This window comes from Rhinopithecus roxellana, chromosome 20, assembly GCF_007565055.1.
Source record: "Rhinopithecus roxellana isolate Shanxi Qingling chromosome 20, ASM756505v1, whole genome shotgun sequence".
Classification (NCBI taxonomy): domain Eukaryota; kingdom Metazoa; phylum Chordata; class Mammalia; order Primates; family Cercopithecidae; genus Rhinopithecus; species Rhinopithecus roxellana.
Window position 1 is genome coordinate 31,769,353 of NC_044568.1, and position 11,314 is coordinate 31,780,666.

The 11,314-nt window shown below is 44.3% G+C and overlaps 1 protein-coding gene across 1 annotated transcript in view; it reads right to left on the bottom strand.

The window, feature by feature from the left end:
* LOC104674309 (putative cyclin-Y-like protein 3) overlaps positions 1–5,204 on the bottom strand; it is a 51,900-nt gene extending 46,696 nt beyond the window's left edge. The window contains 1 exon segment of the mRNA XM_030924441.1: positions 5,184–5,204. Within this exon segment, the coding sequence (XP_030780301.1) occupies positions 5,184–5,204 (21 nt within the window).
* Positions 5,205–11,314: the final 6,110 nt, after the last annotated feature.

Below are 11,314 nucleotides of genomic sequence, written 5' to 3' on the forward strand. Positions count from 1 at the left end.
TCTCAAACTCCTGGCCTCAAGTGATCCCCCAAAGTACTGGGATTACAGGTATGAGCCACCGACATGGTGACTCGCAAGATCACTTTTTTCTCCCCACTGTTTTACAAGACATGTTTCAGATATTTTTAAAGTAATTAATGACTTTTAGCTAACTTAAAAATTTCTAACACTTTGTGCACTAACAAAAACAGCTCCATCGATGTTGCACAGCAATGGGACCACATGGCATGTATGCAGTTTGGATAGAATTCTTACACAAGGCCTGAGTGGAAAAGTGTAATATGCTTATTGTAGGTATAAATAGAAATTGTCTGAATTAATGTCATAATTATGTCAAATTTAAACTTAGAGTTACACTTATATATAGGTTCTAAATTTGGATTAAATATGACGCATTGACCAGAAACTTATTTTCTCTTCTTTCTGAAATCTCATTAGCATTAGTCATAAAATAAACATTATACACAGGACCAGGAGACAGGATTGATGGCAGATGATTCTGAGTCAATGCTGCAAGGTGAAAAGCAGACAGAGGAGTGGCAACTGACATGGAAGCACAACTTTGGAGCTGACAGGGAGTGACTTGAACAGAAACAAGCAATATTGTTTGTTTTGAAGAACACAACCCAGGCTCCAAACTCAAAGGCACATGGTACCTGGGAAGGTAGGGTGAAACATACAACAGAAGCCAGCAAGGTCAACTGTAAATCTGTGCCTAGAGCCCCAAGTCCACCTCTCCTCTCATAAGGAATTTGGATGTGTATTATCTGGATATATTATACCTGAGGGTATCTGGGCTCAGAGCTTTTATTCCTAGGACTAAAACCTGGGAAATGGGAACAAATTGCACACACAAAGTGAAACTGCACCTTTCTTCCCAAACCTGCTTCTGGAAAGCCAGCAGCCAGGCTTGCACTGCTGAGGCAGAAAATTGGGAGACCCTTCTTGGAAGAAAACTGAAACATCATACCCTCACATAATACACTGATGTCCCCCATATGAAAAGCTGGCTCGACTTCCAAATCGCCACAGTGAGACCCCTCAGGGAACAAAGGTCCTGCTTCCAATTAGAGAAAGCCAAAGACCACCACACATTTGAGGGAAGCCTCCAATGAGAGATCAAAACAATAGGAGAAAGGAATTCCTGGGACCAGTAAAAATTCAAGAGCAAAACTGTTTTAAAAAATCTTAAAATGTCGTTAAGGAGTTAAAAAAAATCAATAGAACAGTTAGTGCAGAAAGTCGAAGAATCTCTAAGAAGCAGAATAAAAGACAAATTGGAAAATAGGAGGGGAAGAAATTAAAGATCAATGCAGAAATACTGGTCTAGGAGGCCCAACATCTGAATTATAAGAACACTAAAATAATAATAATCATAAAACAGAGAAAATAGGAAAATTCTCTAAAAGAGATAGTCTGCAGACTTAGTGGCCACAATAAAATGTCCCCTCCAAGCTTTATTATACAATTTCAGAATCCCAGAGATAGAGAAGGTCCAAAAAAGCTTGAAAAATGTAAGAATTGGTTACGTATGATGTATCACACAATGGTAACAGTTTCAAGAACAGTATAATGAAAACACAATAGAAAATTGTCTTCTAAGCAATGAAATTTAGTTTTCACTCTGGAATTTTATACTCTATAACAAAGAAGGGGTTTTGAGAGAGGCTAGATCTCTATACATATGTGTCCATGAGCCTTTCCTCGGAAACTGTGCTCCAGCACCACTGGGGAGTAACACAAGACAGAGGGCAAGGCACAGTCTAGGACTCAGGGATCCAACATGAGTGGTGGCAGAAGAGTTTGAAGAGGGCTCCCAGGCAAACAGGCCCAGGACAGCCTAGGGAAACATAGACTATCCTGGAGGAGGATAACCAAAGGCCAAGGAAAGTTGCTTCAAGAAAAAACATGGAAGACATGTTTTAGTAGGTAAAATATTATTTTTTGATAGGCATGTAACAAATGTTACAACACTTGGGGAAGAAGAGCTGTTAAAAAAAAAGGCAAAGGAATATATTTGGAAAATTAATTCCACTCACAAACTAATGAAGGATGTGAAAACAAGGAGGCCAGCTGGGGTCTAATGGTCGCATTTGGCTTTATGAGCTATCACGAGCTAGGAAAAAGGGGGTTATCTGGGAGAAGTGCAGAAGTGCTTAAATTTAAGAGAAAGAATGAAGCATGTACAAAGATGAGGCACAGTCAGAATACTCTATGACTCAGCAGTGAATAATATGTGCTTAGTCATAATCATGTAAATACCAATTAATTATTTAATAAAAAATATGTTAGAGGTGGGAGAAAGAAACAGGGAGGTAAATAAGGTTACAGTGGAGTGAGGAAGTTACGCTTTCACCTGCTATGACAAGAAGTCAGCAGAAAGTGTTGAAGAAAATGGACTTAGCTATTTTTTATTTGATTTGATTTAAAAAGATTAATTTTTTTTTTGAGACGGAGTCTCACTCTGTCACCCAGGCTGGAGTGCAGTGGCACAATCTCAGCTCACTGAAACCTCCGCATCCTGGGTTCAAGCAATCCTTTTGCCTCAGCCTCCCAAGTAGCTGGGATTACAGGCGTGCACCACCACATTTGGTTAATTTTTGTATTGTTAGTAGAGGCGGGATTTCACCATCTTGGCCAGGCTGGTTTTGAACTCCTGACCTCGTGATCCACCAGCCTTGGCCTGCCAAAGTGCTGGGATTATAGGCGTGCGCCACCATGTCCAGCCAAAAGATTAAATATTTAAGGCAGATCTTTATATCACAACCAAATTATGTAACTTAAAAGTCAGACACTCTTAAAAATGGGCACAGTAATCCAAAGACTTTCCTGTATAAATCTGATGCTTAGGAAAATAGAAGAGATTCAGAAAATCCACCAAAAAAGGATCATGCTAACAACATTGGCTCCCTGTTAAATTTTTTTTTTTTTTTTTTTTTTTTTTTTTTTTTTTTTTGAGACGGAGTCTCGCTCTTTGCCCAGGCTGGAGTGCAGTGGCATGATCTCCACTCACTGCAAGCTCCATCTCCCAGGTTCACGCCATTCTCCTGCCTCAGCCTCCCGTGTAGCTGGGACTACAGGCGCCCACCACCACGCCTGGCTAATTTTTATGTTTTTTTAGTAGAGATGGGGTTTCACCATGTTAGCCAGGATGGTCTCGATCTCCTGACCTTGTGATCCACCCGTCTCGGCCTCCCAAAGTGCTGGGATTACAGGCATGAGCCACCATGCCCGGCCCCCTGTTAAATTTTTAAGGAATCTTGACAGACTTTTAATTCAAACAATTGATTTCTTAACTTTTCAAAAGCTTACTTACATGATATAGGTGAGAGGTTCTCTTTTCTTGCACTAAGAATGAAAAAATAATGAATCAATTCTGGTATAAATACCATAGAATAAACGTAGTTGCTAATCATCTGATTATCACTATAGAAAATGTGACAAAATTCCATTTTAAAAAATTCTTACCAATAAAATTTATAATTTAAATAATCTGGCATGATTTATCTCATAAAGTAAAATCTAAAAACATAGTTTTATTTTTGACCTAACAGATATTCTATTACATAAAACTGAAAAAGAATCCCCATGTACACAAGGAAAGGCAAAACAAATTAGGCAATGTGTGTGCCCTGCAAATCTCATGTTGAAATGTAGTCTCCAGTGTTGGAGTTGGGGAAGTGTTTGGATCACGGGGGCAGATATCTCATGAATGGCTTAGCACCATCCCCTTGGTGATGAGTGAGTTCCTGCTCTGAGTTCATGCATAATCTTCTTGGGTTTTTGTTGTTGTTGCTGTTGTTCTGAGACAGGGTCTCAATCTGATGCCCAGGCTGGAGTACAGCGGCGTGATTATGGTTCACTGCAACCTTGACCTCCTGGGCTCAAGTAATCTTCTCACCTTAGCTTTAAGAATAGGAGGGGCTGCAGGCATGCACCACAAAACCTGGCTAATTTTTAAATTTTCTGTAGAGACAGGGTCTCACTATGTTGGCCCAGGCTGGTCTCAGACTCCAGCCTCAAGTGATCTGCCTGCCTCAGCCTCCCAAGTACTGGGGTTACAGGCATGAGCCACTGCACCAGGCCTGATCTGCTTATTTAAAAGCATGCGGCACCTCTCACTCTCTCTTGCTCCTTCTCTCACCATGTGAAAAATGACTTCTTCACCTTCCACAGTGATTATTAGCTTCTTGAGGCCCTTGCCAGAAGCAGATGCTAGCACCACACTTTCTGTACAGCCTGTAGGACTGTGAGCCAATAAAGCCTCTTTTCTTTATAAATTATCCAGTCTCAAGTATTCCTTCATAGAAATGACAAAATACAGGACAGATGAGAAATTGAGCTAATAAAAAATTTACCTATTGTACATCTGAACCCCTAAGTAGTAGTGTTTTCTGATTCTACATTTACACATAGTTTACTTTCATTACCAGGATCCAATAGCTGACAGCTCTAAGAACTAGTTTCTGGCCAGGAGCCAATCTCCAGATGCACTAGAATCCCTGCAAGCATCCCAAATGAATTATCGGGCATCTACTAATATGTTACTGAAAAAAATAAATGGGTCTTTACACAACTGAAAAGTAGCCTATCTTAAACTCAAATGTTAAAATGAGTGTGCCAGCCTAACTGAACATGGCATCCTCAGCACACAAAACCATTTTGTTCTAACACAGGTCTGAAGAATAAAAGCTACAAGGGGGAATTCAGCCACGCTTTGTTCCCTACAATGCCTCCTCCTTTGAAGCTGAACTGGTCTCACTGACACACATTTCTAACTGCTGAAGAGACGGCGACATGGGGTAGCTTTTCTTCCACTTTCATACACTCCATGTGTGAGAAGACCATGACTCTGGAAGAAACTGAGAAATACAATAATCCTAACCAAAAGTTACCAGCTCAAGACAGGCAAAGTCCACACAAACTATGAAAATGCAGGGGAGAAACCCATTTTGTATTGTGCGGCATTCCTTCAGATGTTATTATAGAACCCCCACTTCTTGTATTCCTATTGTCAAAATTAACTGAAAAGCATGGTGTATGGCATTTTTGAAAATAAAGTAAGATTTAGAAGAATGCTACAAAAATAAGCAGTAGTACAGAAAACTCCTACAGTTCTAATTCTCTTCCTAAAACAAGCAGGATATGGATACTTTGCAGTACTTTCACACACTAAGGCTAACCTGGAAAAAAGCACAGGCCATGTTTACATTTCCATTACATTCGATTGAAAAAGTTCTGAGTAGCATGAACATGGATGTGACAGGCTCATGTGGTTAGAGCATTGGGCAAAAAGGAGACCAACAGCACAGATTCAATCTAGAACAACAAATTCTTTTGATTTGTTCAAGTGAAATCCAAGCTGTAGCCTAAATCCTATCACGCATCATCAAAATGTACTCTTTGGAACAAGGGAAAAATGGCAAAGACCTATGAAGAAAAAGGTGTATATCCATAACTACTACACTAAATCATGTGACCAATTAATTGCATTGATAAAAATGTTGTCAAAGGTGTAAACACAAAGTCTGCAAGTTTCCATGAATGGTGACAACTAAAGGAAATTATGTCACATATTAAAATAAGACAAGTAAATATATTAAACATTAAAAAATTTTAACTACTATCTGAGTTCCTCTAAATACTTTCTGTAATACACAAAACAGAAAGTTTGTAGTTTTTTTTCCTTGGAGGAAGAAACAATATTGTCTTACCACTCATTTGATATTTTCTCAGGAAGAGTGAGCTTTCCCTTGGATAGTCAGAAGCAAAATCTGTAGAGGAAGAAGAAGGAGCAATGTAATAATTTAGATGAGTAGAAAAGATTCTTTTTAAAGCTACACATCCATTTTAATTGCTTTTAACAGTCTTGAGAAATTTTTTTAGTAATAAATGTAAAGACAATAAAGGCCACAATGTCCCAATTCTACTGGAGAATGCAAAAATCACAGAAGTTCTCCACATATGTGGAATAAAACCAGGCTGTGTCTGGGACTTCTTTTTTAAAACTTGCACCTAAATAAACTGATGCAACTTGTAGATGAATCATATACATGTCCTCTTCCTCCTTCTTATCAAATATACCCACCCTCTCTATGCTGCTCTTACCAGCACATTTCAGGGAAAGTCTCAAGCAGCAAGTGATGCCGTGGTCAATTACTGTCAGACACCGGCTCAATGTGTCAAATATGTTAAAACAAAGAGCTATTTTGGGCAAAAAACACTTTTTTTAAAGAGACAGGGTCTCACTCTGTTGCCCGGGCTGGCGTGGTGCAATGGTGCGATGGAGCCAGCACATCCCACTGAAGCCTCACACTCCTGGGCTCAAGAGATCCTCTTGCAGCTGAGACTATTGGTGCAAGCCACCACATCTGGCTAATTTTTAACCACTTTTTTTGTAAAGACAGGGTGAAATGAGACATACATGGAAATGTGCTGTAAATCCTAAAGAATGATATAGCCTATTTTGGACTCTCATCCAACACTACCCGTCTACTACCTAGTGTGTAAAACCACTCAGAGGCTTACCTTACACTACCAAACAAGGAACAACATTCACAAGTACTTGTATGCTTTGTGTAGAAAGGTACAATTCATTCACATACTATCTTTGTTCATTCTTTCACATTTTTTGAATATTCCGAGAGTACAGTACTTTCCAGTTACAAAGGCACATTCATCACGAAGCTTAATTATTCTAACGTTTAAATAAATTAAGAGGCCAACCAAAGTTTAAAGAGAAGAGCTGCAAGACACTTCCTCTACAGAAATGAAATCTGTAGCATACATTTTCTATTTTGAAAACTTAGTTTTCCGCCAGCCTAGGGGGATGAAAAAGGGGCCAAAACTGGGCACTGGGGTAGGGAAGAGGAGAGAAACCACCAGATGCTGCAGGGAAAAAGAATGAGGGAGAGGGTGGGCAGGCACGAAGCAAGGCCAGTCCTCCTGCCTGGTCTCTGGGCCTAGGAAAGCTGGCTAGAGGCAGAAGGCAGGAGCCCAAGGCTGCGGATGCCTCTAGCGGGGACCCTGGGTCAGCGGCAGCCAGAGGCGCGCCTGAGGGCAAACAGTATCAGTTGCCTCCTTACCTTTGGGCATCTCCTGGTCGTCGATGTGCTGCAGGTCATGGCCCTCTTGGGCTCCGAAATCAGACTGGGCAGACTCCACAGCAGGGGAGTGTGGTGCTACTGCCACCTCTGCCTCCGTGATGTTACAGCTGCAGGGTGCTTCTGTCCACTGCACCCTGGGCTGGCTTTGCTTGGGACTGGCATTGGGGAGCAGCATGTTCCATCTGTGGCGTCTCCGCTCTTCTCTGCCTTGGCCTGCATCTTTGCTTGAAGATGCCTCATATATTTCAGCGCTGCAGGACAACTCCCCAGACCCCCCGTGCTGGCCCCACTTGGGGCTGGCATCGGGGAACAGCTTGTTCCATCTGCTGTGCCTCCCATCCTCTCTGCCTTGGCCTGCACCTCTGCTTGCCACTGCTTCATAGATGCCAGAGCCGCAGTACAGCTCCGCAGACCCCCTGGACAGACCCTGCCTGGGGCTGGGGTTGGTGCCCAAGCAACAGCTCAGCGTGTTCCCCATGGGGTAGCCCCGCTCCTCTCCAGCAGCTTGGGCCTTCCCTTGCTTCCAAGTCTGCAGAGCTCAGCACTTCCACCTCTTCCCAACAAAGGGACGCTGGCAGGGCCAGCCCCTGGCTATGGGGCTGCACCCCACTAGCAGCCCGCACCCCACCTCTGCCGCCTTCCCTGAGCCGACTTGTCTGCAAGGGTCCCTTGGGAACCTGCTTGGTTTATTTAGAATGGGTCTAGATGCAACAAACCTGAGAGCTGTGATTGCGAAGAGAGCACACAGGGAGCTCCTCCTCTTTCCACTGCTTCCCACCAACTGAAAGAGGTTGCCCTGCCAACCGCCAGAGCTCCCTCCTGGTTCCCAGGAACCAATCAGGCCCAGAGTCCCCTCCACGCGCCCCCGCCCCCATTGTGATGTGGGGGCCTAGGCCCCTGGCTCACTAGGCCCCGCCCTGCTGGCAGCCCCGCCCCCACCTTTCATTCATTGCTGGGTGCTGGGAGCTTTCAGGTTGCTCCACTGTGAGGAAGTTCCTAGAGATCATCACTTTACAATGAATTATACTAAAATTACTGTAACCAAATCTGCTTCATGCATTAACTGGCATCCAAAGAACACCCTTTCCCCTGTGGCCTGTGAGGTTTTTAGAAACTAGAAACACCCAGGTGCTTTCAGAAAAAGCATTGCCATGAACTAAGTCTACTCTGTGATGTCAACTTATATTTTCAATACATATATAGATTCAACACATCTATATTCAATATACATTTTTGGAAAATAACACATATTCAATCAAACAAGAGTAATAAGGGAAATTTCCTAAAATTTATGCTCTAAGTACATCGCATTTTTCTAATTATCACTTTGATAGAGCAACTTAAAATCTATGGTTTCAGCAAATGCAGAGGCTTATATAAAAGAAAACCAGGCCAGACGCGGTGGCTCATGCCTGTAATCCTAGCACTTTGGGAGGGCGAGGAGGGTAGATCATGAGGTCAGGAGATCGAGACCATCCTGACTAACACGGTGAAACCCTGTCCCTACTAAAAATACAAAAAATTAGCTGGGTGTGGTGGCACACGCCTGTAGTTCCAGCTACTCGGGAGCTGAGGCAGGAGAATCGCTTGAACCCAGGAGACGGAGGTTGCAGTGAGCCTGGACTGCATCACTGCACTCCAGCCTGGGCAACAGAGTGAGACGCCATCTCAAAGAAAAGAAAAGAAAGAAACCCACCACGTAATACAATATTTTAAATGTCATTATCATTGCTACTTTTTTTTTTTTTTTGACAGAGTCTCACTCTTGTTGCCCAGGTTGGAGTGCCATGGCACCATCTCGGCTCACCACAATCTCCATCTCCTGGGTTCAAATGATTCCCCTGCCTCAGCCTCCTGAGTAGCTGGGGTTACAGGCATGCGCCACCATGCCCGACTAATTTTATATTTTTAGTACAGACAGGTTTTCTCCATGTTTGTCAGGCTGCTCTCGAACTCCTGACCTCAGGTGATCCACCCGCTTTGGCCTCTCAAAGTGCTGGGATTAAAGGCGTGAGCCACTGCGCCTGGCCATTGCTCCTTTTAATTAGCAATTACTAAGTAAATGTACTGGGGACTGTTTTGTGACTATGGCAATTTATGTAATCTTTCTCGTCCTTGGTTTTTCTAAAAATATGAATAACACAAATTTTATAAACTTGCTCAAAAAATTAAATGGGGGAAATATAATACTCCTCCCTCCATATATTGAACACTTACAAAATTACAGGCAGTGTGTCTAGATTTATACACATGTACCATATGTAAGCCTCATAACAACCCCATCTTTTGTAGGTGGGAAAACTGAGGCTCAGAGAAGTTAAAAACACATTCAGGAGAGTATTGTAATGAGCGATGGAACTGGGATTCGATCCAGTTCTGTGTGACTCCAAAAGTGGTGGATCATCTTAACAAAGACCAAGTTATACCCGGCACATGTAGGTACTCAAAATATATGGATTGGCTTTTTCTATCCCCTCATGTGTGAATTTCAGTGGCTTTCACAACCTCAGAACAACCCCACACACCCTCCCAGGTTGCCTTTCAGTGGTTCCCTTCTTCTTGGAGATGATTAGGAATCTGCACATTTTGACTACTTCTTCAATCATCTCCTTATAAACATGTGTGGATAAAGTAATGAAATTTTCCAGGCCTTAGGTTACTAACTGAATTAATTGTCTAGCTTATTCATTGCAAATTTGTTTGTAATACAATTTATTACATGAAAAAAATCACAGGATCCACTGAATTTATGCAGAGACATCCCAAACTCAACTGCAGGAACATCTTACTGACTACACAGAAAGACCAGCCCGAACACACAAAGCAAGAGTCCCTCCAAAGGCCAGGTGTGGGGTGGTTCTTGCCTGTAATCCCAGCAATTGAAAGGCCAAAGTGGTGGATCGCTTAAGGCCAGGAGTTCGAGTCCAGGCTGGCCAACACAGTGAGACCCTCTAGAGAAAAGTGAGGATTGCCTGGGCTCTTTGTGTTCCTGAGGCTGTTTTCCAATCACTGTTTTTTTTTTGTTTGTTTGTTTTTCTTTTTTACTTAAAAGGTTGCAGAGTTCTCAAGAACAGACTCATTGTGGAAGGACCTGAGTCCCGTGTGTTCAGCTAGTTTAGACCATCTCCTTGTTCTCTTGGGTGACCTGGCAAATGGATGCTGCCTGCTGTGCAGGCTGCTGCAGTGCTTTGTCCAGGCTGACAATGGGAGGACTATTTTGAGCTTTTTTGCATCCCAGGGTACCCAGAGGGGCAGTGCAGCAGCCAAAATTTCCTGGGATGTGGGAAAAGCCTGTGTTCTGAATGATGGAAATCTCATTCTTCTCCTGGGAGCAAGCAGCATCCTGGTTCCAAATATTGGGGTTGCCATTCATTATTTGGGATATCAGATCCTTCTGGAATGTTTCAGAGAACTTCAGGCCATCACCCCCTAGCAGAGCCATGGACTGTTCCACCGAGGCAGCTCGCCTTGAGGGAGGATGTGGGGGTCATTATTCCACATGTGAGTGCCAAGTGTACCTGGAGGTTGCCCTTGCTGGTGCAGGCCCTGCGGCAGATGGCGCCGCTGAATGGCTTCTCCCCAGTGTGGGTGCCCTCCTGGATCTGCAGAGGACCCGAGGGGCGATGGGGGAGGGGGCAGCACCGGCGCGAAGCCCGGGCCCACCCCTCTCTTAAGTCCAGCGGTGTCCTGGACTCCCCCCGCAGCAGCGGGCCCTGCCCGGCCTAATGGCCTTGCAGTGACCTTGAGCTCCATCTGTGATCATGGTGGGCGCGGCGCTAGAGACCCAGCGAGGGTCTGTGGAGGGCCCTCCTCTTCGCTGAGGAACTGCAAGCTGAAAGGGGACCTTCCCTGCCAATCTGCGGAGGTGGCGGGGGCGGTGGTCAGGTCCCGGGCGCCAAGTGGCCAGGGGCGGGCGGGCTGTCCAGCCTATGGGTCCTGAGGCTATTCCCTGGGTTCCTCCAGGTTGCCCAGGCCAGGGACTTGGGGAGGAAGCGCTTGCCCAGCACCAGGGCAGGTTCTGTGCCCGGGTCTTCCGCAGCGACAGATTGGGCGCTGGCCCTTGCAGCGCTTTCCCAAGGAGACAGCTACAGGAGACATTGGCTGTGGCGCGATGCGGACCAGCGGGCGAGGAAGACGCTGCCAGGAGGGCTGAGGCAGAATAGGGCTTGGCGGGCTTGGCAAGCTTGGCGGCGAGCTCAAGAGGGGCC